The sequence below is a fragment of the Manis pentadactyla genome, chromosome 15 (assembly GCF_030020395.1).
Source record: "Manis pentadactyla isolate mManPen7 chromosome 15, mManPen7.hap1, whole genome shotgun sequence".
Taxonomy (NCBI): domain Eukaryota; kingdom Metazoa; phylum Chordata; class Mammalia; order Pholidota; family Manidae; genus Manis; species Manis pentadactyla.
The window spans coordinates 11,985,896-12,007,072 of NC_080033.1; the positions used below are offsets into that span (position 1 = coordinate 11,985,896).

The 21,177-nt window shown below is 53.5% G+C and overlaps 1 protein-coding gene across 2 annotated transcripts in view; it reads right to left on the reverse strand.

Annotated features, from left to right (window-relative positions):
* Positions 1–919: 919 nt before the first annotated feature.
* Positions 920–21,177, reverse strand: part of FCGBP (Fc gamma binding protein) — a 41,552-nt gene continuing 21,294 nt past the window's right edge. For both annotated transcript variants that reach the window (XM_057493369.1, XM_036894683.2), the window contains 13 exons: positions 18,655–19,246; positions 18,326–18,525; positions 17,039–17,180; positions 14,540–14,877; positions 12,954–13,527; positions 11,976–12,592; positions 11,022–11,565; positions 9,355–9,926; positions 8,240–8,813; positions 7,007–7,206; positions 3,997–4,380; positions 1,208–1,476; positions 920–1,084 (listed from right to left, as the gene is read on the reverse strand). In XM_057493369.1, coding sequence (XP_057349352.1) covers positions 1,075–1,084; positions 1,208–1,476; positions 3,997–4,380; positions 7,007–7,206; positions 8,240–8,813; positions 9,355–9,926; positions 11,022–11,565; positions 11,976–12,592; positions 12,954–13,527; positions 14,540–14,877; positions 17,039–17,180; positions 18,326–18,525; positions 18,655–19,246 — 5,016 coding nt within the window. In that variant the 3' untranslated portion in view covers positions 920–1,074. The remainder of the gene's footprint in view (positions 1,085–1,207; positions 1,477–3,996; positions 4,381–7,006; positions 7,207–8,239; positions 8,814–9,354; positions 9,927–11,021; positions 11,566–11,975; positions 12,593–12,953; positions 13,528–14,539; positions 14,878–17,038; positions 17,181–18,325; positions 18,526–18,654; positions 19,247–21,177) is intronic.

The following is a 21,177-nucleotide window of genomic DNA, read 5'->3' on the forward strand; positions in this document are numbered from 1 at the left end:
GAGTAGAGGGCAAAGGCGAGAGGGCAGAATCAAAAATAATTCCCTATTTTTCAGCTGCTAGACTGAGTTGGGAGTGCTATTCACTGAAGTAGGGAAGACTGTCTTGAGAAGGGTGGAGTCAGGTTTGGAAGGGAAGAAGAGACTTCAATTTTTGAATTGTGGATTGCTTGAACACACTAAATCCTCACTCCAGCTCTGTGAGGTAGGTGCTACCATTAACTCTACTTTAAATATGAAGCTTTTGACTGAATGTGTCATCACAAAATTCGTACATTGGAAACTAATCCCCACTGTGATGGTATTAGGAGGTGGGGTCTTTGGGAGGTGATCAGTCCACGAGGGTGGAGTCTTCATGAATACAATCAGTGTCCTTCAGAAAGAGGCCCCTAAAGGACTCCCTGGCCCTTCTGTGATGCAAGGACCCACAGGAAAAGAGTCATATGGGAAGCAGGAAGACTGTCACCAGACATCAAGTCCACTGGTATCTTGATCTTGGACTTCCCAATCTCCAGAACTGAGAAATCAATCTCTGTTATTTATAAGCTGTCCTATTCTACAGTATTTAGTTATAGCAGCTATATGTACTAAGATAGATGAAGAAATTGAATGACAGAGAAATTAACTTGCTAGGGTTAGAATGATAAAGCTAGAATCTATTGATCTCTTTCCATTTTCAGCTCCTTCCCTCCATCTAGTCATTCATCTTCTCATCCACCCATTCTCCCATCTTCCCATTTCCCCAAACACCCCTCTCCCAGTCCACCCAGCTATGTGTCCATCCAGCCATCCACCCACCCACCCATCTATCCTCTCAGCCCCTGATAAATATTCATCATGTGCCAGATTCCCCAGGCATCTGGCCCCTACACTGTAGCAAGGAGTCAGGAAGAGAAGGCAGAAGACAGACACATTGGTGTGAAGCTTAGCTTAATATATTTATTCAGTGCTCTCACGGCTAGCCTCAGTGGCTCAGCAAAGGGGTAGAATAAGATTGGAGCACATAGTGTGTTCTTCAGTTACTGCAACCTCCAGAGGGATCAGGTCCTGAAGTCCTCATTCCCAGGGAATGGCTGATCAGCTGTGACTGCAAGAGACAGACACTTAGCTCTTCCCCTTGCAGACTGAGCACTGCCCCGACTGCCCTCTTCCCATGAGGACCCAGGTGCTCCTGCCCCAAGTAGCCTGACTTCCACGCTACATCCGTTACCATGGGGAGAAGTCCTGGGCTCTCCAGCTCTCCAATGTCTTCTCGTTGGAATCATGCACATCATTGGTCGGGTTCCCGTCAAAATTTCCACAGACCCCACAGAGCATCTCAGCGTGGGCATCACTGACTATCACAGCCAGCTGCCCAGTGGTGTCAAACTGCACCTGGACCCCGGCCTTCTGGCGGACTAGCACGGAGCCATCAGGATTCCGACTCACAGACACAGAGGTTAACACCTCAGCTGGGAGGTCCACTTTGAGACCATTCACCTGGTGGTGGTGGTGGTGGGGAAACAGAGGTGAGGCTAGAGCCACAAGAGAACTAGGGTGTCCCCAGGACAGAGACCCCAAAGAAGGTAAGTTCAAGGAGGAGAGGCAGAGAGGCAGGTGCTGAAGGAGAGGAAGACCTGATGCATACACCCTATGGAGAGATGGGACACAAGGTAGTTGGAGATTTGGATGGATGGATAGAAGGATGGACAGTGGATGGACGGAGAGGCATGCACACAACATTCCAAGTGCAGGTGGGGTTCGGGGTGAGCACTTTGTACCAGACAGACAGACAAAAAATGAACGATCAAACCCCAGGGTCATCCTGTCTGGTTCTAGTTTTCAAAATAAAAGAAACTTTGAGCATGTCCTGTTACTGATTCTCCGACAAAAGCAACTTCATTCCTTTCCTTTTCTTTTCGGGGTTGATGTCTGAAGACAAGTAACGGCCCAGCAAGTATGATACTCAAGTGAGAAAATTACCATTTCTCTATCATAGGCTGTGGACTCAGTCATCTTGCTAACCCTGTTGAGTTTTGCCCTTTAAATAACTGTTTTAGTAGATGAGTAAATCCCTCTAAAGTTAGACTCCCTAAAGAAAGTTCTTTGACAGAAAATTTATTTTCTTCTAAATGCTTTTGTATCTGAGTCTTCCTCTGCCAGATTATTGGAAAAACAGGTAAATAAGACAGATAAGTAGGTAGATCTGAAAAGATGGCTGGCTGGATGGTCAGATGGACAGAGGGAAAGAAGGAAGGAGGGGAGGGAGGGATGGTGGGAGAGAGGGGAAAAAAGGGAAGGAGGTAGAAGAATAGATGGCTGGGAGGAGGGAGAGAAGAAAGAGGGGTGGAGGCAGGGAGGGATAGTTGGACATGTAGATGGAAAGTTTCACTGGGCCGCCAGCTTTCAAAGCATAAGAACTGGGTCTGACTGCTCTGCGTCACCCAGCACATGGGCTGGTGCAGAGGGCACAGGCCTGAATGTATTCACAAAACCAAACTTTTCCTGGGTGCCCTCTAATTGCCAGGCCCTCATCTGGGTAAGGGACAAAGTGATGACCGAGATGGACAGGGTCCCTGCCCGCCTGAGGATTGCAGTCTAGTGATGGAGAAAGGCGACCAGCACAGGGAACAGGTGTGTGGCCAATGGTTCTGTACCATCTTCCTATGCTGACAGATAGTGACTGCACTAGCAGGGGTGAGGATTTACCGATGTGGGTAACGGTTGAGCCACTGTGTTGTATACTTGAAACCAATATAATGTTGTGTATCAACCAGACTTTAATAAGGAAAAAAAAACCTCATGGAAACACAAAGAGAAAAAAATAAAGAACTAGAGGATAACTTCAGATAGTGATGAGTACCCTGAAGGGAATAAAAGAGAGTAAGATGGAGAGGGAGAGCTTCTGTAGATAGTCAGGGAGGGCCTCTCTGTGGGAGTGAGGCTGGGCCCGAGACCTGAAGGATGAGCAGGAGCCGGCCCGGCAGGAGCGCACGGCAGCAGCGGGAAGGCCCCAAGGCGGAAACAAGCTTGGTCTGCTGTACGAATAGCATAAAGGCCAGCTTGGCGCACTGTCAGCATAGCTACTGTGGGCAGGAGTCGTAGGAAATGGGGTTAGAGAGGCCGGCAGGACTCAGCCCACACAAGGCCTTGCAGGCCCTGGGAGGGAGGTGGCCTGAGTCTGGAATGCTATTCTGGGAAGCGACTGTAGCATTTTAAGCAGCAGAATGACCTGATCTGATTCACATTTCTAGAGCATCTAATCTGCTGTGAAGAATTTTTCTTGAAAGAGGGACAAGGGGAGACCAAGAGTAAATGTCTCTTAACCTGAATTATGGATCAAGCAGGTGGCCAGAGAAAAAGAGTGGTTGGTTCAGCTTACACTAAGGAGCGAACTCAAGCCCCCTGCTTCCAGGGAGTTTGGAAGCATCTCCACGCATTGGTGGAAAGATGTAGGCCATCCAGCAGGAGAGGAGCGTGTGGGGTAGAAGTGTGTGGAGCATTGGCTGTTAATCTCCCCACTGGACCCAGAAGACACCAGTGGACGTCTCGGCAGTCAGGAAACAAGTCATGGAAATAGAGACATGCTCATCTGGGAACTTTTCTGCAGACAGATGTCTATGTTTGGGTCTTAAGCTCTACCACATGGGCCATGAATGATGAGACTATGAGTCAGCATTAAGCCCCTCAGGCCAGATGCCCTTTCTCAGAAATTTGGTATATATGTGGACCAATAAATTGCTTTTGCTCAAGGCAGCTTGAATTTGGTTTTCTGTCACTTGCAACCAATAGAGTCTCAATTAACACTAAATATCAAAACTAGTAAGTTACTTGAGTATGGTTTTGTTCCTCAATAATGCAGCCAGCACAGAGGGACTAAGTTTGAAATACTGAGACAAACACAAATGCAGAGAGCTGGATAAAGAAAACAAATGAGACAGATGGGCAGTGGGGATTGTAGGAACACCTCGACAGGAAGACCAGAAGCCCCAGGAGACATGCCCCTGTGCCCAGGCTTACCCATACGCCCTTGTTTGGGTTCACAGTCACCAGTCCATCCGGGAAGAAGATGTGAGCTTGGCCCACAGCTTCTCCTTCACCATGGCAGGGCTGGATGTCAGCGACCACTCGGTACCAGGGGAAGGGCTTCTGTAGTGCTGGACAGCGGGAAGAGAGCTCATAGATGCCAGAGGAGCGGATGGTACTGTGGGCCCCGTCGAAAGTGGTGAGGTTGGCACTCGCAGAGAGGTAACAGAGACCGTCGGGGACCCAGCAGCCTCTGGCCTCAGCCTGGACCTCACATACTTGGCCTAGTGGGCAGCCAACTGTCTGGCATGTCAGGCCGGTGCTCGAGGAACAGGAACAGCGTTCACTGCAGTCTGAGTTCAGCAGGGAGGAGCTGACCTGTGCACACAAAGGCACCGGGCTGCAGTGGTGTGGTGGGTTCTAACAAGGGCACAATCCTTCCACCCTCTGCATCCATGTGAAATGACTTTGCAGCAATGCCCACTAAGAAATGGAACTTATTTCCCTTCCCCATGAATTTGGGCTGGCCTTAAAGCTATGCTTTGGTCATTACAATGCAGAAGCAATGCAGGGTCAGGCTCAAGCCTAGAGCTCAAGAGACCTTTCGGGTTCTCTCTCTCTGTCTCTGAACCCTGCGCAGCCACTGTGAAAACAGGCAAGGCCCAGGCTGCTGGAGGGTGAGAGACCCCATGGAAGAGAGACAGTTATCCCAGCTGACGTTACTCTAGACCTGCCAGCCCTCAGCTGACCCACTGGGCGACTACAGACATACGCGAGAGCCCATGGGATGGCAGAACCATCCAGCTGAGCCCAGCCCAAAGTGCAGAGTCACAGAACTGTGAACTAAACAAATAGTTGCTGTGAGCACTATGTTTTGGGATAATTTGTAACCCAGCAAAAGCTAACTGATACACTTAGGAGCAGGCATTGGAGAGATCCTGGAGTCCGGGCACCCACAGCACAGAATGCAGGGCCCTGGAAACCCAATTTCAGGAAAGGACTTCCTCCTGGATTTCTCCTCCATGACTGGCAGTTCTTTCTTCACTGCATTTTCAAGTTCCTCCTTATCTCCCCAAGTCCTTAAAGCCACCCTGCCCAGGGCTCAGTCCTTGGAACTTTGTCTTTCCTATCTTTATCAAATCTATCTCTATCTCATCAAATGTCGTGAAAATTAAAGGCAATGTCCTCAACTGGACAGTGGCCCAGGCCGGTGGGTAATTGTTACAGAGGACATTATTGGGACAACCGGTGGAATCCAAATAAAACCCTTAGATAATAGTATTGAATCAGTGTTAATTTCCTGATTTTGAATTGTACTATGGTCAGATAAATAAATTTCCCTGTTCTTAGGCAATCCAAGCTAAAGTATTATGTGTAAAGAGGTACTATGTCTGCATCATACTCTCAAATAGTTTAGAAAAAATATGCCACGTATTTATGTAAAGAGGATGATAAAGCAAACATGTCAAAAGGTCAAGAGTTGAAGAGCCCACGTAAAGGGTATGCAGAAGTGTTTTGTACTATTCTTCCAACTTTTCTTAAGTTTGAATATTTTGAAAATAAAAGTTTGAACACCTTAAAAGACATGAATGTAATAAAACAAATAAATCCCATCTCTCTCCTGATGACTCCCACATTGTATCTCCAGCCCAGCTCTCCCTCCCTTGATTGCCTGTCTCACAAATCCAGGAAACCTTCCAGCACAGGCAGAGGGGTCAGGGCTGGGATGGGGAAAGCACAGGGGACTGTGGGAGTCCAGAGAGGTAGCTCACTCAGTCTAGGAGATCAGAGAGGGCTTCCTGTAGGTGGTTGAGACCTTCCTTTCCCAGAAGTCCTCCACCTACTTTTCTGCCATTAATAAAGCTGGGATGAATAGGAATGGGATGTGGTAATCCATATTTTCTTATTTGATAAATACGCTGTTGAAGAAGTAGGATGTCTAGTGACTCAGAGGGTGGGCCCCAGGCTGCTGGGGTGCGGATCCCAGCATCACTTGCTAATATGTAGTATTGGGTGGACTTCTCTTTAGTTGCAATTTCCTCACCCATTAAATGGGGAAAATCTCAATAGTACCTGTCTCATAGCATTGCATAGTAAATGAATTCAGTTTTGAAACAAACTTGGTGCCTAGTAAGGGCTCCAAATGTATCAATCACAAAAGTAAATCAATGATTAACTTGAATTCATGTTATGAAATGTTTGTTACCTGCACAACCTATTGAACTGTTGTAAGTTGCCATTATTTTTACCGAGTGTGATGAACATGGACGTAGGCACAGGGCTTAGTGGGTGTCTTACCTGCATAATGGCACCCAATACTCAGACATATACGGTGCAAGGATGCTTAACCCCATTTTACAGATTAAGAAAATAAGGCTCAGAGAACAGACTGTAGTAGGCTGAATAATGACTTCCCCAAGATACCAAGGTCTTCACGCCTAGAACCAGTAGTTGCTGCCTTATGTGGAAAAAGGGTGTTTGCAGATGTGATTGAATTAAGGATTTTGCAATGGAGAGATTATTCTGGATTTCGTGGGTGGGCCTTAACTGCCATCCTTTTACAAGACAGAAATTTTATGACACATACAGAAGAGGAGGGGGGAATGTGACATGGCAGCAGAAATTGGAGTGATGTGGCCATAAGCCGAGGAAGGCCTGCAGTCACCAAAAGCTGGGAAAAGTGGGGGACACATTCCCCACTTACAGCCTCAGGAGGGAGTGCTGCCCTGCCAACACCTGGACTTTGGCCCAATGATACTGATTTCTGACTTTTGGTCTCCAGAAGAGTGGGAGAGTACATTTCTGTTGTTTTAAGCCACTGTTTGTGGTCATTTGTTACAACAGCCACAGGAAACAAATACAGGGATGTTACCATCATTGAATCATGCATCTGGGAAATGGCGATGGCTTGTCTCTCTCCATCCTTGAGGGGATCAGCATAGAAATTCTGAGACTCCCTCAGACCGCCACCCACCCACCTGGCCCACCTCAAGCCCCTGCTCACCGGCAGGTACCGGCCATCATGTGTGCAGCCGCAATCTTTGATGGGGATGCATAAGCCCTGGGAGAGCAGGAAGCGGTCGTCGCACTCACAGCCCTCAAAGCAGCGCGAGGTACAGCCCGCCAGGCCAGAGAGAGCTGCACAGGAGCCCTGGCAGGAGTGCGTGCAGATGGAGTAGTGGCTGTGGGCTGGGCACTGGAGCGCTGCAGAGGAAGAAGGGGGGCTCATGCCTGCACATGGGCCCTGAACAGAGAATGGGCAGGCCCACATCCAGCTCTGGGTTGGCAGTGCTAGGACACAAGTGAGAAAGTCAGGCCCAGGCCCTGCCCTTTGGAGCTCTTATCAGTGGGACAGATAGTGACAGCCCAGCATGATCAGGCCTGCACTGGGAAAAAACAGGCAGAAGGGTCAGGACCAGGATGGGACAAAAACAGGGAGTGGTGAGGACCCAGGGAAGTAGCCAGGGTGAGGTCTGGGCTCTGGGGATGATGTGGCTGCCCCAAGATGAGGACCAGGATTGGGAATAGGAGCCCAGGTTTGGGGTGAAATGCTGACATCATATGAAAACACAGTGGGTATAAGGGACCCTAAGGATACCCAGGGGAACGTGTCCAGGAGGCCACTGGACCCCTGAGGCCGGCAGTCAGGAAAGAGGTCAGGGCTGGAGACAGACAGCATCCACTGTCAGCAGTGAGGGCAAACCCAAGGCTACCGAGGTGGATGACGGCTCTGGATGGAGGTCCTGCCCTGAGGAAAATGGAGACATGGCCCTGCCCTGGGGGCCTGGGGGGCCACTGCCTTGTCCTACAGAGTCTGAGGGTCACGGTGCTGCCCTGGGGGTTTGAAGGAAATAGACACCCTCTGATCAGGGTAGAATTCTGCGCTGGCGTTTTGAGGAGGCTGCAGCTTTGTCCTGCAGAGTCTGGGGGAGCCACAGACTCAGGCTTTATTGTGTGAGCTTCTGACCTGCCCGACCCGCCCTCCCAGGTCACCACGGAAAGGCTTTGGGATGAGCCCAGAGGAAGAGCTGTGTCTGAGGTTTCAGGAGAGTGGGCCCCTGGAAAGATCTGAGAAGGGCCAGTTGGCAGGGCAGGAGGTGGCCCAGGGATGCTGTGGGTGAAGCCGGGGAGCCCTTCATAGGGAGGGACTGCTTCTGGGAGGCAGACAGGACAGGGAGCTGGTCAGGGCATCCCCAAGCCTGGCCTGGAGGCCTCCAAGGGACCCACGGACACTCACGGCAGAAGCTGTCTGTCCTCCAGGGCTTCACGGCCATGCCGGCCGCTTGGCAGGCCGCTGTGTAGGCTGCCAGGCTGCTGCAGAGGACCGTGCCGCTGCCCTTGTGTGCACACAGGTCATACACACATTGGCGGAAGTACTCAGAGGGGCTCAGTGCTGCATGGCAGGCCGCGAAGGGGCCATGGGGGTCCCGCAGCTGCCCGCAAGCCTGCGTGCTCTCATATGGCGCTGTCTCCTCCGCTGAGCACACGGGGCAGCCGTGGGGCCCACAGCCCTCACCACAACCCTGGGAGGAGCCGGGTGCCCGCCACGCGGCTCCAAAGGCATTCACGTCGGGGGCCACAGCACCACTGGGCAGGGCAAAGTCATCACTCCAATTGCCGTTGAAGTTCCCACAGAGACCACAGATCCGGCCACGGAAGGGGCTGGGGATGGATATGAGGATGTGGGCATCGCCATCAAAAAGAAGCCGCAGCCCCTTGGTCGTTTGCAGAACCATGTTCCGGCCCTCAGAGGTCACCTGCACGTGGCCCACAGCCACAGGCAGGGCCACAGCCTCACCATCCACAGTGACCTGGATGAAAGGGTCAAGTGGGTCAGGGACTCCCAGAACTAAAGCTAAGGCCATCCCCTCAGACTCCCAAAGTGGAGCTGTGTCTTTTTCAGTACCTTTGGGGTGAGACCATACCACCCTCAGACTTCCCAAGGCGGGGTCACATGCCCCACAGAGCCCCCAAGGCAGCACTATATCCCCCTCAGACTCCAAAGGGGGGCTGTGTCTTTCTCAGTATCTTTGGGGTGAGACCATACCACTCTCAGACTTCCCAAAGCAGGGTCATATGCCCCACAGAGCCCCCAAGGCAGCACTATATCCCCCTCAGACTCCAAAGGGGGACTGTGTCTTTCTTAGTACCTTTGGGGTGAGACCATATCACCCTCAGATGAGCCCCCAGGGCAGCGCTATATTCCCCTCAGACCCCAAAGGGGTCAGGCCCCTTGAGGTGGGATCAGTCTCCCTCAAAACCCCCCAGGGTGGGGGGACCCTGTCCTCCTCAGAGCCCCCAGGACAGGGCCATGCCCATTCAGCCTCCATGCACATGGCCACGCTCACTTACTCTTGGCCCCCGAGCCAGGTCCACAACCTGGCCAGCCACAGTAACCAGCAGGCGCTGGGGATCTCCAGCCGCATTCTTCTCAAGCACAATGGCAAAGTTCTCGTCCTCAGGCTGTGGGCGACAGACTTGGGCCAAGACATAGGAGCAGGAGCCATGCAGGTCATAGACACGTCCATCAAGGGTCACATAGTGGACACCTCCGTTGGCCAGGCAGCGGCCACAGCCTGTAGGGTGACAGGCCTGGACACCGCCCTCAACCCGGCACTCCTCATGGGGCCTGCAGGCCCCACCCTCCTGGCAGCTGATGTGGCCGCCCGGCCCACACTCACAGTGCCGCTCACACTCAGGGCCTGGGTAGAAAGACTCGCCCAGCGGGTAGTAGCGGCCCTCGTGGAGGCAGCCACAGTGGCCCACAGGTACACAGGTGTCACCACTGAGCACGAAGCCGGCATCGCAGACACAGCCCTCACGGCAGGTGGGCTCACAGCCCTCTGGCGCTGAGAGGCTTGGGCAGCTCACAGGGCAGGAGTCACCACAGAGCTTGTAGTGGCTGTTGGCAGGGCACAGGAGGGCTGTGGGGACAAGGGGGAGTGAGCCAGGCAGGCACAGGGAGGGGTGCAGGGGAGGTGCACAGCAGGACAGCCTGTTCCGGTGAATCTGTGTGTTTTGTCTGAGCAGATTTCATGAGTGAATCTGTCCAGGGATCTGGACGGGGTGTCTGATCCAGTATCCCTAACTGGGGGACTCAGGATCTGGGGACCAGGTCTCTGATCAGTTGTGTGTCAACCTGACCAAGTATTTCTAAAGATCAAGTGTATCTGACCAGGGGGAATCTGACCACATATATCTGACCAAGACATGCAGGGTTATAATCAACTGTGGGTACCTCAGGGAGTGGATCTTACTGGGGTGTGGGGCCCAATGTATCTTGCAAAATAAAGCCATTGGAGTATATCTGGCTGTGGATGTCTAAGCTGGAGCCTCTGAGTTTCTCTGACAGGTCTGTGTCGGCGTGTGGCTCTGAATGAGTGTATCTGACTGGGTGGAGCTGACAGGATAAATTTGACGGAGGAGATCTGCCTCACCGGAAGTGCCCAGGACTATGTGACCTTGAGTCTGTATGCATCTGCCTGGGCCTATGTCGGGTCATGATTCTACCTGGGTATATCTGCCCAAGGGCGTGTCAGTGTAAATCTGACCAGGCATCTCTAACCAGAGGAGTTCCTGTCTGAGGTTAGCAGACTACTTCTATCTGACCCTGTGTATCTCAGCATGTGAAACAGTCTAGAGGCATCTTACCAGGTGTCACTCTCCAGGTCTCTCTGACCAAGGGTACCTGAGAGAATCTACTTGACCTGGTGGATCTCACTGTGTGGCTTTAACAGAGCCAGCCACCCCAGCCTATCTGACGGGGCAGCTGAGTGTGTGAATCCCCTAGAGTGTACTGGACCCAGGGTTCCTGCCAGGTGTCCTTGAGTCTGTCCCACTGCAGTATGTGACCTGGTGTATTTCAGTGCGTGACTGCAAAAGTGTTTCTCTGACGAGATACCTGACAGGGGCCGCAGGGTGGTGCCTACGCCACAGGGAGAAGGTGCTTCTCTGACAGTGCTGTGAAGCTGGGAGAGGGAGACCTCCACTGTGGGGGCCATGCATGGGTCAGTACTCACGACAGAAGTCGGGTCGCCTCCACTCGCCAAGCTGGGCCCCAGCGGCCTGGCAGAGTGCCACGTAGGCGGCCACGGCAGGGCAGAGGCCTCCCGGATGGCCCTGAGCCTGGCAGGCGTCCAGCAAGCAGGCTTTGAAGTACTGCGTGGGCGGCACGAGGCCATGGCAGGGTGCCAGTGGGCCGTCGGGGGCCGAGATCACGCCGCAGGCGTCGGGGCCACGGAAGGGCTCTTGCTGCCCCGGCGTGCACGGCTGCGGACATGGCCCAGGCACGCACTCCCCGCAGCCTGCGGTGCCGCCCACCTGCCAGCGGCCAGGGTTCGCGCCCACAGCCTTTGGGTCGTCGGCTGGGTCCTGGTTGTAGTTCCCGCACAGGCCACAAAGGGCGCCCGCGTACGTCGCCGGCACGCGCAGGCGCACGAAGCTCTGCCCGTCGAAAGCCAGTGAGAGCCCATTGGCGGCTGAAACCACCACGTCGGCGCCGCTCAGGTGCACGCGCAGGCTCGAGTCCAGCTGGAAGGGCAGCGCCACGAGCTTGCCGTCCACCTGCAGGCGCGGAGCAGGGGTCAGTGAAGGGCGCGGACGCAAGTTTGAATCTTGACTGCAACACTTATGAGGTGGGGTGGAACCCTGTGCACGTGACCTCCCCCTTGTGATAACAGTAGTAGTAGCAGTAATAATGATAGTAATAATAATGAGCATCTGTAGACTCCATGTCATTGGCTCTTCACACTATCCTCTGAGGAAGGTACTTTCCTTGGACCCATTTTACAGAGGAATAAACTAAGGCTCAGAGGTGGGGAAGCTACTGCTTCAAGCCATCAGGCTCCAAAGCCTATGCTCTGGAGCACCATAACCGCTAACCTGTGAAATGTGAAATGGAGTGGCAGGCCCCTAACTGTCCCAGGCCACCCCAGGGCTGGTGCATGCTCCTGTCTGCACCCCAGGCCCCTCACCTGCAGCTGCCGGGGCCACTGGGCACTGAGTGTCAGCGTGTGGCTGTAGATGTGTAGGGTGACACTGCGGGTGTAGCTGACGGCCTGGCTGCCCCGGTGCTCGTTGGCTACAGTGACAGTGAAGTTCTCTGCCCCTGTGGGCAGGTCTTGGCAGGGCGCACTCAGCAGGTACTCGCAGGCGCCTTGGAAGTCGAATCGGTGCCCATCCAGGGTGGTGTAATGGGGGTCACCCCAGGCCTGACACTCAGCCGTGCTGACAGGGTGACAGCCATGCTGGCCTGAGGGCAGCAAGGCACACTTTTCACCTTGTCCACAGCTGGAAGGCTTGCAGACCAGTGAGCCACCCCCGGGCCCACAGTGGCACCACTGGGAGCAGGTGGCATCGGCCCAAAACTCGCTGCCTGCCTCATGGTAGGTGCCATTGGCCCAGCAGCCACAGCCACCATCCAGGGGAACGCAGCGGTCGGCACTCAACACGAAGCCTGAGTTGCACTGGCAGCCCTCACTGCAGGGACCATCACATGAGGCTGGGGTCGTGGGGGGCGCAGGAGTAGGGCAGCTGGCTGGGCAGGGGGGGCCACAGAGCTCATAGTGGCTGTTTTCGGGGCAGGAGATCTCTGTGGGTAGATGAAGGAGTGGAAGGGAGAGAAAGAGAGAATGGTGTTAGTGCGTGGGGTCCGAGGATAGGGTGGGAGAAGGCAGAGACAGGGAGAGACCGAGGGACAGATGGAGAGACAGAGAGGGAGAGACAAAGAAAGACCCAGAGACAGGGAGAGAGAGAATGAGAAATAGACAAGAGACAATCAAAGGGAGACACAGAGATAAGCGCCAAGAGACTGAGAGATAAAAACAGAGAGACAGAGAGGGAAGGAAATGAACAGAGAGACCCAGGACTGGAGTGAAACCAAAACAGTCCCTTGGAGACAGCTCCCCAACCCCTGCCCCAGCAAGCTCTTGCTCTGCTGCCTCCACACTCACCACAGCCGGCCTGCTCTCTCCAGTCCTTAATGGTAATCCCAGCAGCCTGGCAGGCAGCTGCGTATGCAGCCAAAGCCTGGCACAGTGTGTCCTGGGACCCACCGCTCAGGCAGACATCCAGAACACAGCCCTTGAAGAAGCTATCAGGTGCTACGTGGGCATGGCAGGTGGTGAAGGGGCCTCCCATGCCAGGGGCTAGGGGTCCACAGAAGCCGGGGCCCCCATATTCCTCCATTTGGTCTGCAGCACATATTGGGCAGGACCCTTGACATTCGTCCCAGCACAGTGGGTCCCAGCCTGGGGCTCGCCAGCTGCCGCCCCAGATAGGTATGGAGGGAGCCAGGGTGCCATTCGGGAAGGCGTGGTCATTGCTAGGGTTGCGGTCCATGTTCCCACAGAGTCCACACACTGCGCCGTGATAGCTACTGGGCAGTGTCACCTCCACTCGCCAGTTCCAGTCATAGGTGACCTGAAGCCCAAAGTCGGCTGCCAACACTGCTTTAGATGCGCCCTGGGTCACTGAAAGCCTCCCACTGGCTGCAGAAACTGGCAGTGATGTCAGCACACCGTTCACCTGGGGGAAGTGGGGGAAGGGAGGCAAAGAGTGGTCACTCAGGTGGGGAGGCCCCGCGTCTGGGAGCTACCCAGGTTTCCTCTCAAATGACGGTTGTATAGTCACTTGACAAACATGGCTACTTGCTGTAGTCCAGGCCGTGGAGAATGAAACCTCACTCTGCTCCTTTTTCCCGGTCTCTCTCCATCACCATCTCCCTTGCTTCCTCTCTCTCTGTCTCTCACTGTTGTCTCTCCCGCTCTTTGCATCTAGATCTCTCTGTCTGCGTCCCCCTGCCCTGCGTCTCTCTCACCTGAGCACTCTCTTGTTCTGTGCACTGTGTGTGTGTGTGAGTTCTCCCTGGGTCTTCCCAGGTCTCTTTCTCGGTCCAGCCCTTGGGTTTTTCTCCGTCTGCATCCTTCCTCCCGTGCATCTCTGTGTGTCTAGACATCTCTTTCTCTCATTTATTGAATGCCTGCCCTGTTCCAACCCTCACTCTTTCTCCTTGGGCTCCAATTAGTCTGCATCTCCATTACCCTAGACAGAAAGGGTGGCCCATCGTTCTTTTCTCTTCATTTCCCTGAATTTCCCTGTGTTGGAGTCTCTGAGCCCCTCATCTGTTCCCTTACAAACATTCCTGGGTGCTCACCCAGGTCAGACTCTCAGCTGCGCACTTCATGTGCACCGCCTCACTGTGGGGCAGGGCCTGCTACACTCCTCACTGCACAGGTGAGGAAATGGACGCCCACCAAGTCAAGTCACTTGCCCAAAATCACACAGCTTGTAAGGAGAGCCTGGATTCAAACCCATGTCTCTAACAGGCAGATGCTGACGTCCTATGTTAAAGCTCCTAGCAAAGGGCTGGGCCTGCTTAAGTCCCAAGGGAAGGTGATGTTTTTGCTGTAATTAGGGCTGCTTTTGCTGCCATTTTTTTTCAGACTAGGTGGAGAGGTAGTGTCTTGCTCCTAACTGTGGCCGGCAGCACCCCTACTGCCCTACTGGGGGGCTCAGGGAACCACACTGTGAGACGTACCCGGACTTTGCCAATCTCGTTTTTGTGGATGGAGATGTTGATGTTGTAGACTGTCACAGTGACAAGCCTTACGTAGGACACAGCAGGGTTGCCCCGGTTCTCGTTCTTGGTGGTGACAGTGAAGGGTGTCAGGCCCTGGGCGCTGACCCCTGGGCAGCCGGCTGCCACCAGCACGTAGTTGCAGGTTCCCTGGAAGTCAAAGTCCCGGCCATCGAAGGAGTGGTAGTGTGGGTCACCCCATAGCCAGCACGTGGCCACATAGTTGGGCACGCACACGCCCTGGCCATCCTTCACTTGGCATGTCTCCTGTGGCCGACACGTCACACTGTGGCATGGGTCTGTAGCAGAGGAGCGAGGACCTTGAGGGGCTGCCCAGGATGAGGCCAGCTGCTCCCCAGCACCTGCCCCAGCCTGCGTCAGGGACACTGGCTCTGAGGGCTGCTGCAGAGCCGACCAGATCCCAGAGTCCTCACACCTGAGACCCAGGCCTTGCTGTTTGCTGATTCTGAGACCAGGCCCTGGGAGCCGTGTATATTTGAATTTGTTAGACTATGTCTATGGCTCCATCAAAGGTCCCTACATCTGAGACTCAAGCCTGCAGTTTGCTATCTGTGACCCAGATCCCAAGGTTGTTGCAGCAGGGACTGAGGCTCCAGGATCTCTCTGTGGGAACTGAGCCCTGCAGTCCCTTGCTGGAAATCTCAGCCCTAGGGGTCCCAGGTATGAGACCAGAGACTCAGGAATCTCTGTGTCTGCAGTGCCAACTCTGAGGGCATCCATGAGGGCATCCACACACCCCAAGCTCTCTGTGTTCAAGACCTGGGCCCCAGGCTGCCCCGTGCCTGAGCTCCCAGCTTCCTGGGGGCCACCACATCTGAGAACCAGGTGTTGGAGGTGTCTATGTCCAAGACCAAGGTACTGGAGAAACTTTCTGGTGAGAACCTAACCCCAGAGATCCTGACATTTGAGACCCTAGCTTTGAGGATCTCATTTCTGAGGCCCTACTTCCAAGGGTCCCTTTGTCCAATACTCTGTTCCTAGGGCCACTGTATCTGTGATCCCAGTTTTAGGAACCCCCATGCCCAAGAGCCTAGCCTTAAAACTTCCTCTTCTCTCCCTGTGCCAGTTTTCGATTTATTGCCTGTCAGCTCCAAGCTCACTGATAGTTAGGCTTCGTCAGCGGAGGGCAGGTAGGTAGGTCATGGCAGGAGGAAGGGGCTTCTCCTGCGCCCAGCGCGCTCAGCCTCTCTTGCTCCTGCCGGCCAGTGGGGCCAGTGGCCTATTGGGGGGGGGCACCCACTCAGCGAGGTCCACTGGCCCCAGCTGGCTTCCCAGTGAGCCACTGGGGTGCCCTGGCAGGCAGCTTCCCGGTGAGTTTCGCCAGCACCCCAGTGGGGCTTTTCCTGCCTGCCAGCTCCAGCCTGCACAACCTCTCTCCATCCCTCCATTGAGATCTGCCTCCCGGGCTTGGGGTGGGGTCCCCTTCCCAATTCCTCTCTTCCTTGGGTGCTCTGCTTTAGCCTTGGGGGCAGGGGTTGCTCCCTATTATCTGCTCTTCTTGTGTTCCTTCACATTCTTTTTAACCCCTTAGAAGTCAATCCCCGATCATAAGGATTCTTTATATTAAACTTTCCTTATTCCAGCTATGGTGTGGTTTCTGTCTCCTGATTGGACTCTGACTGATATGGCCCCATCCCTGCGGGTCCCTGTTATCCTGCTCATACCTTTGAGGGTCTCAGTTCTGGAGGTCCCATTCCCACATTCCTGGGATAAAGAAATTATTCTTTGCCTTTAATCTCAAGAAGCAAGTCCCTGGGGGGATGGCTCTGTGTCTTACATGTAACCTGAAGTGGTGCCGTGTCTGAAATTGTATCCCTATAAATCCTGATTTTCCATTTGAGGGGGTCCCTGAGTCCCAGACCCCTACCTGGATGGAGTATCTGCCTGGGACATGAGGACTGTTTTCTGTCCCTGTCGCTGGGGGGTCCCAGTCTCCTCTGCCCTTTGGGAATGGTGTCTGAAGCCCCAAGCCTAATTCTGAATATTGTGGTCAGCAAACTGCCAGGTGCCTGTTTTTGTAAGTACTGGGAGGTTTTTATGCCTCCCTTGCTCACTTTCTAGTCTACGGCTGACTTCATGCCACAGTGGCAGAGTCGAGTAGCAGTAACCAAGACTCTATGGCCCCCAAGTTTAAATATTTACCATGTGGCCCCTTGAGAAAAAGTTTGCCTGTTCCTGCCGTACACCACAGGTCTCTGCCATCTGCCCCAGAAAACCCAGCCCTGTGGTCCATGGAGACTGGATTCTGCCATAAGGGTTCCTGCTCCCAGCCTGGAGGCACCTGACCCTGACTGACCCTGGGAAGCACAGCCCAGGTCTGAGACCTCAATGCTTAGCCCTCTGTGCCTCCCACTGTGAAGATCTGGGTTACACCACCCTCAGCTCCAGAGTCCTTGTCCCCTGTTCCCAGTCACACTGGTCCCTGCCCCAGCCCCACACCTTTGGTGATGCAGCTCAGGACGCCTTCCGAGGGCTGGCACACCTGCTCTGGCTTGCAGCTGTGCTTCTGGCACACCATGCCTTCTCCAGGATGGCACCTGCACTGATGCTGGCAGTTGTCAATGAGCACTGTCTGCTCCGGCTGTGGGGACAGAGGGCGTGGCTGTCAGGGAGGGAGCTGAGTTGGGCATCTCTGCTGTCCAGGCATAGACAGAGGGGTCCGGAGGACATAAAAGGGACATCTTTTAGCAGGGTGGCCCCTTGTTAGTGCAACTGAGGCACAACATGGCCTTAGGGTCCAACTCATTCATCCATTCACTTTCATTCATTTACTCATTCCTTTATTCCAATATAGCCACTAAAGGTCTGCTGTATAGGAGAAATGTGTAACAGTAATTAAGAACAAAGGTCCTGGAGCAGATTGCCTGGGTGTGAAGCCTATTTCTGCTATTTCCAAGTTATGTTACTCTGTGCAAATACCTAAGCTGTTTATACCTCAACTCTTCATCTGTAAGTTGCAGGTAATAATAGCACTTACCTAAGAAAGTAGAACTTTCTTAGTTAATAGTACATATAAAGTGCAGATGAAATGGGAAGATTTCCTTTAAAGAATCCAGATTGTAGAGGAAATGGGGGTACAGATGAACCAAGACTGGGAAAATGTTGGTTATTTTTGAAGTTCAGTGGTGAGTCCAGGGAAATTTATTACATCATTCTCTTGACTTTTGCATGCTTGACAATTTTCATAACAAAATGTTTTTATATATATGTAATGCATTTATACCTATAGCACCTAAAGGAGTAGCCAGCACATAATAAGCACCATTTACCTATTTGCTATTATTACTATTATTCACATGAGAAGGACAATAGACAGGATCCCTGCCCTCACAGAGCTCGAAATCCTTTGAGGGAGACAGACTGTAGACAAACGTACACTCAAATCAAAGGAAAAGGAGAAACTGTTAGTGGAAGAGGGAAGCAAAGGAAGTTAGCTGCTGATATAACACAGAATCTAGACCTGGATACAAAGTCGAAACTTGACCTGGGGAGGTTAAAGTTTCAGGACTCATGGACATATTTGGAAAGGTCTTCCCTGCTGCCATGGGAAAGGTGGACCAGAGGGAGCGAGGGCTGGGAGGGAACCAGGTGGGAGAAGACAAACCGACCACAGCGGGGAAGCAGGGTGGGTGGGAGAGATTCAGGAGGCCAACTGGACAGGCTGTGGAGCTGCTGGGCAGTGGGAGGGGTACAGATGGGGCTCTGCCTGGATGAGCAGGTTCCTACCTCGTAGTAGACACCATTGTGGTAGCAGCCACATTTCTGGATGGGCACACAGGCCTGGCCATCATTGAGGAAGCCGGGGTCACACTGGCAGCCCTCAGCACAGCTCTCCGGGCACTGTGGGGGGGCACTGAGTGCAGAGCAGCCCAGGGAGCAGGTGTCTGCACAGAGCTCATAGTGGCTATTGGGGGGGCACTTCATTGCTGCAAAGAGGGGGTGCCCATTAGAGCCTCTTGGAGGGAGAGGCTGCAGGGCCCAGGGACTGCCCCTTCCGTGCCTCAGCTCCCACTCTCCCTGCCCCTTGGTCTTCTTCTTATCTGCCCCTTACTCACGACAGAAAGAGTCGGTCCTCCAGGGTCCAATGTGGCCTCCAGCTGCCTGGCAAGCACTCACATAGCCTTGAATATTGCTGCAGAGGATGCTCTCATTCCCGCCAGCCACGCAGAGATCAAAGACACAATCCTGCAAGGGCCCCTGGGGATCAATCAGCTTATGGCAGGGGGCCAGCGGCCCAGTGGGGCTGGTGAGGAACCCACAGAACTTCTGCTGCTTGTACTTGTCCTGCAGCTCAGGTTTACACTCGAGCTCCACGCTGCAGTCATCCCCTGGCCTGCAGGTGGGTGGCGGTGCGCAGGGAGAGCCCGGCACAGCCTCCTCCCAGGAGTTGCCGAACTCATTGGGGCTGCCTGCCTGTGAGCCGTCAGGCTTCTGGAAGTCGTCCTTGGGGTCGCCGTTGTAGTCCCCACACAGGCCACACAGCTGCTGGTAGTAGTTGCCGGGGACAGTGACCCGCACATTGTACAGGAGGTCATACGCCACACGCAGGCCAAAGTCAGTCTCAATCAGAACATCCGAGCCATGCTGGGAGGCACGGACCCGGCCCTGGGCCAGCACCACAGGCAGCCTCATGTCCACACCGTCCACCTGGCAGGCAGAGAGGCCATGCTTCAGAGGGTACACTCGGAGAGGGCAGACCTAGTTCAAGCCCCTGCTCAATACTGAAAATCTATGTGACCTCACCCCTCTGGGCCTTAGTTTCCATATTTGTAAAATGGGCCCAACAGTCTTGTAGTGGGTTGACTGGTGGTCCCCAAAAAACATATCCACCCAAACCTCAGAATATGACCGTATTTGGAACAAGGGTCTTTGCAGACGTAGCTGGGTAACGGCCCAGGATGAGATCACCCTGGACAAGCCAATGCCGAGTGCCCTGAGGAGAGCCAGGAGAGAAGACACAGGCACACAGAGACGGGCGCACGAAGACACAGACTGCCAAGCGGAGCGTCGCGGCCTCGAGCCAGGGAACCCCCAGAGCCACCAGGGAACCCCCACAGACCCAAGGAAGGGTTCTCCCTGTGAGCCTGGGGAGGGGCACGACTCTTGCTAACACCTTGGGTTGGGACTTCCAGCCTCTGCAACTGTGAGAAAATAAATTTCTGTTGTTTTAAGCCAGCCAGGTTGTGGTAACTTGTGAGGGCAGCTACAGGAAAAGAAGATAGGTTTCAAGGGATTCAAACCCTTCCCAGCCCTCCTCGATTTGCCACTTCCTGCAATGATCAATAAGGCAGTGCCTGACTCCATAGCCGCCTGCCTGGTTCCCAGGCAGCCCTGCCCCGGACTCTCTTCGGCTTTGGGCGGGTGAGTCACCTGCACTTCTCTTTGTTCACCTCCTGAGTGGGAATGAAGTACCTACCTCACTGGGTTAATGTCAGAATCAGATAAGTTACCATCTGCCAAGTGCTGAGAAATGTGTCTGCCACAGAATGGGTGTTCTGGGAACAGTCACTGTTTCTATTAGCTGTGATGGGATGCTTTTATTTTGAAGGATAATTGGGTGCTAAAGGTGTTTGCTTTAAGACTCAGTGGGTGGAAAGTCAGGCTAAATTCCTGGGGAAATGCACTTCTGGTCCATCAGCCAAGAACCAGTGGTCTTGGACACTAACAAAGCCTGTAAATCCGCTCCTTATTAACACATTTGCTCTTCCTTCATGCTGACACAATGCCTGTTAGGCTCCTTTGGAAGTGTGAGGGATCAGAGGAGGAGGCAGAAGAAAGACTCTCCTGGCTGAGTCTCCCCAAAAGAGTCAGCAGCCATACTTCCCAAGCAGGGATGGGTAGTGGTTAAGGACAAGTGACTTCACTTCTGTGCCTCAGTTTCCTCATCTGTAAAGTGGGGAATAATAATAGTTTCCACCTCAGAAAAGCTGGAGGATTCAGTGAGATGCAAATAAGAACACCAACAACTGCTATGTATTTAGAGCTGACTGTATGTCGGGCGCTATTCCAGGAGGCTGGGCTACCTCAGGGACTACATTAAAGCAGCGAATGCATGTCCAGTGCCCAGTGAGCACCCGAAAAAGTCAACTATTTATCAGCATCTCAGTCATCAGCACCACAGCTGGCACAGTGATTGTGTGCCTGCATTTTAGTGGGCTCTCCGGGAAATCCCTCTAGTGTAAGTGAAATGCCAGTTTCCATGTCAGACCAAATCCTTCTCAGTCAGAAAAGCACCATGGGGCACCCACGGCCCAGCGTTCTGCATCCTGGCTTGCTGTTCGGGGTTCAAGTCCTGCCTTTGCTGGGGGGCTTTGGGCCAGTGATGGGATCTCCCCCTCTAAAAAATAAAGCAAATCGTGGTACCTGTAGGTACTGTTGTGAGGATGAAATGACACTGTGGATGTGAAGTGCTTAGCAGCCAGCAAAGTCTCGGGCTGGCCTTGCGAAAACGCAGCTGCTGTTATTGTCGCTATGCAGTTGGTAAGAGGCCATGAAGCCACCCACAGACAGTCTCTGTCCTTGAACCTTTCCCATCCCTGGAATTTCCCGACCTCTGACTGCATCGTGGTCTGCCACTG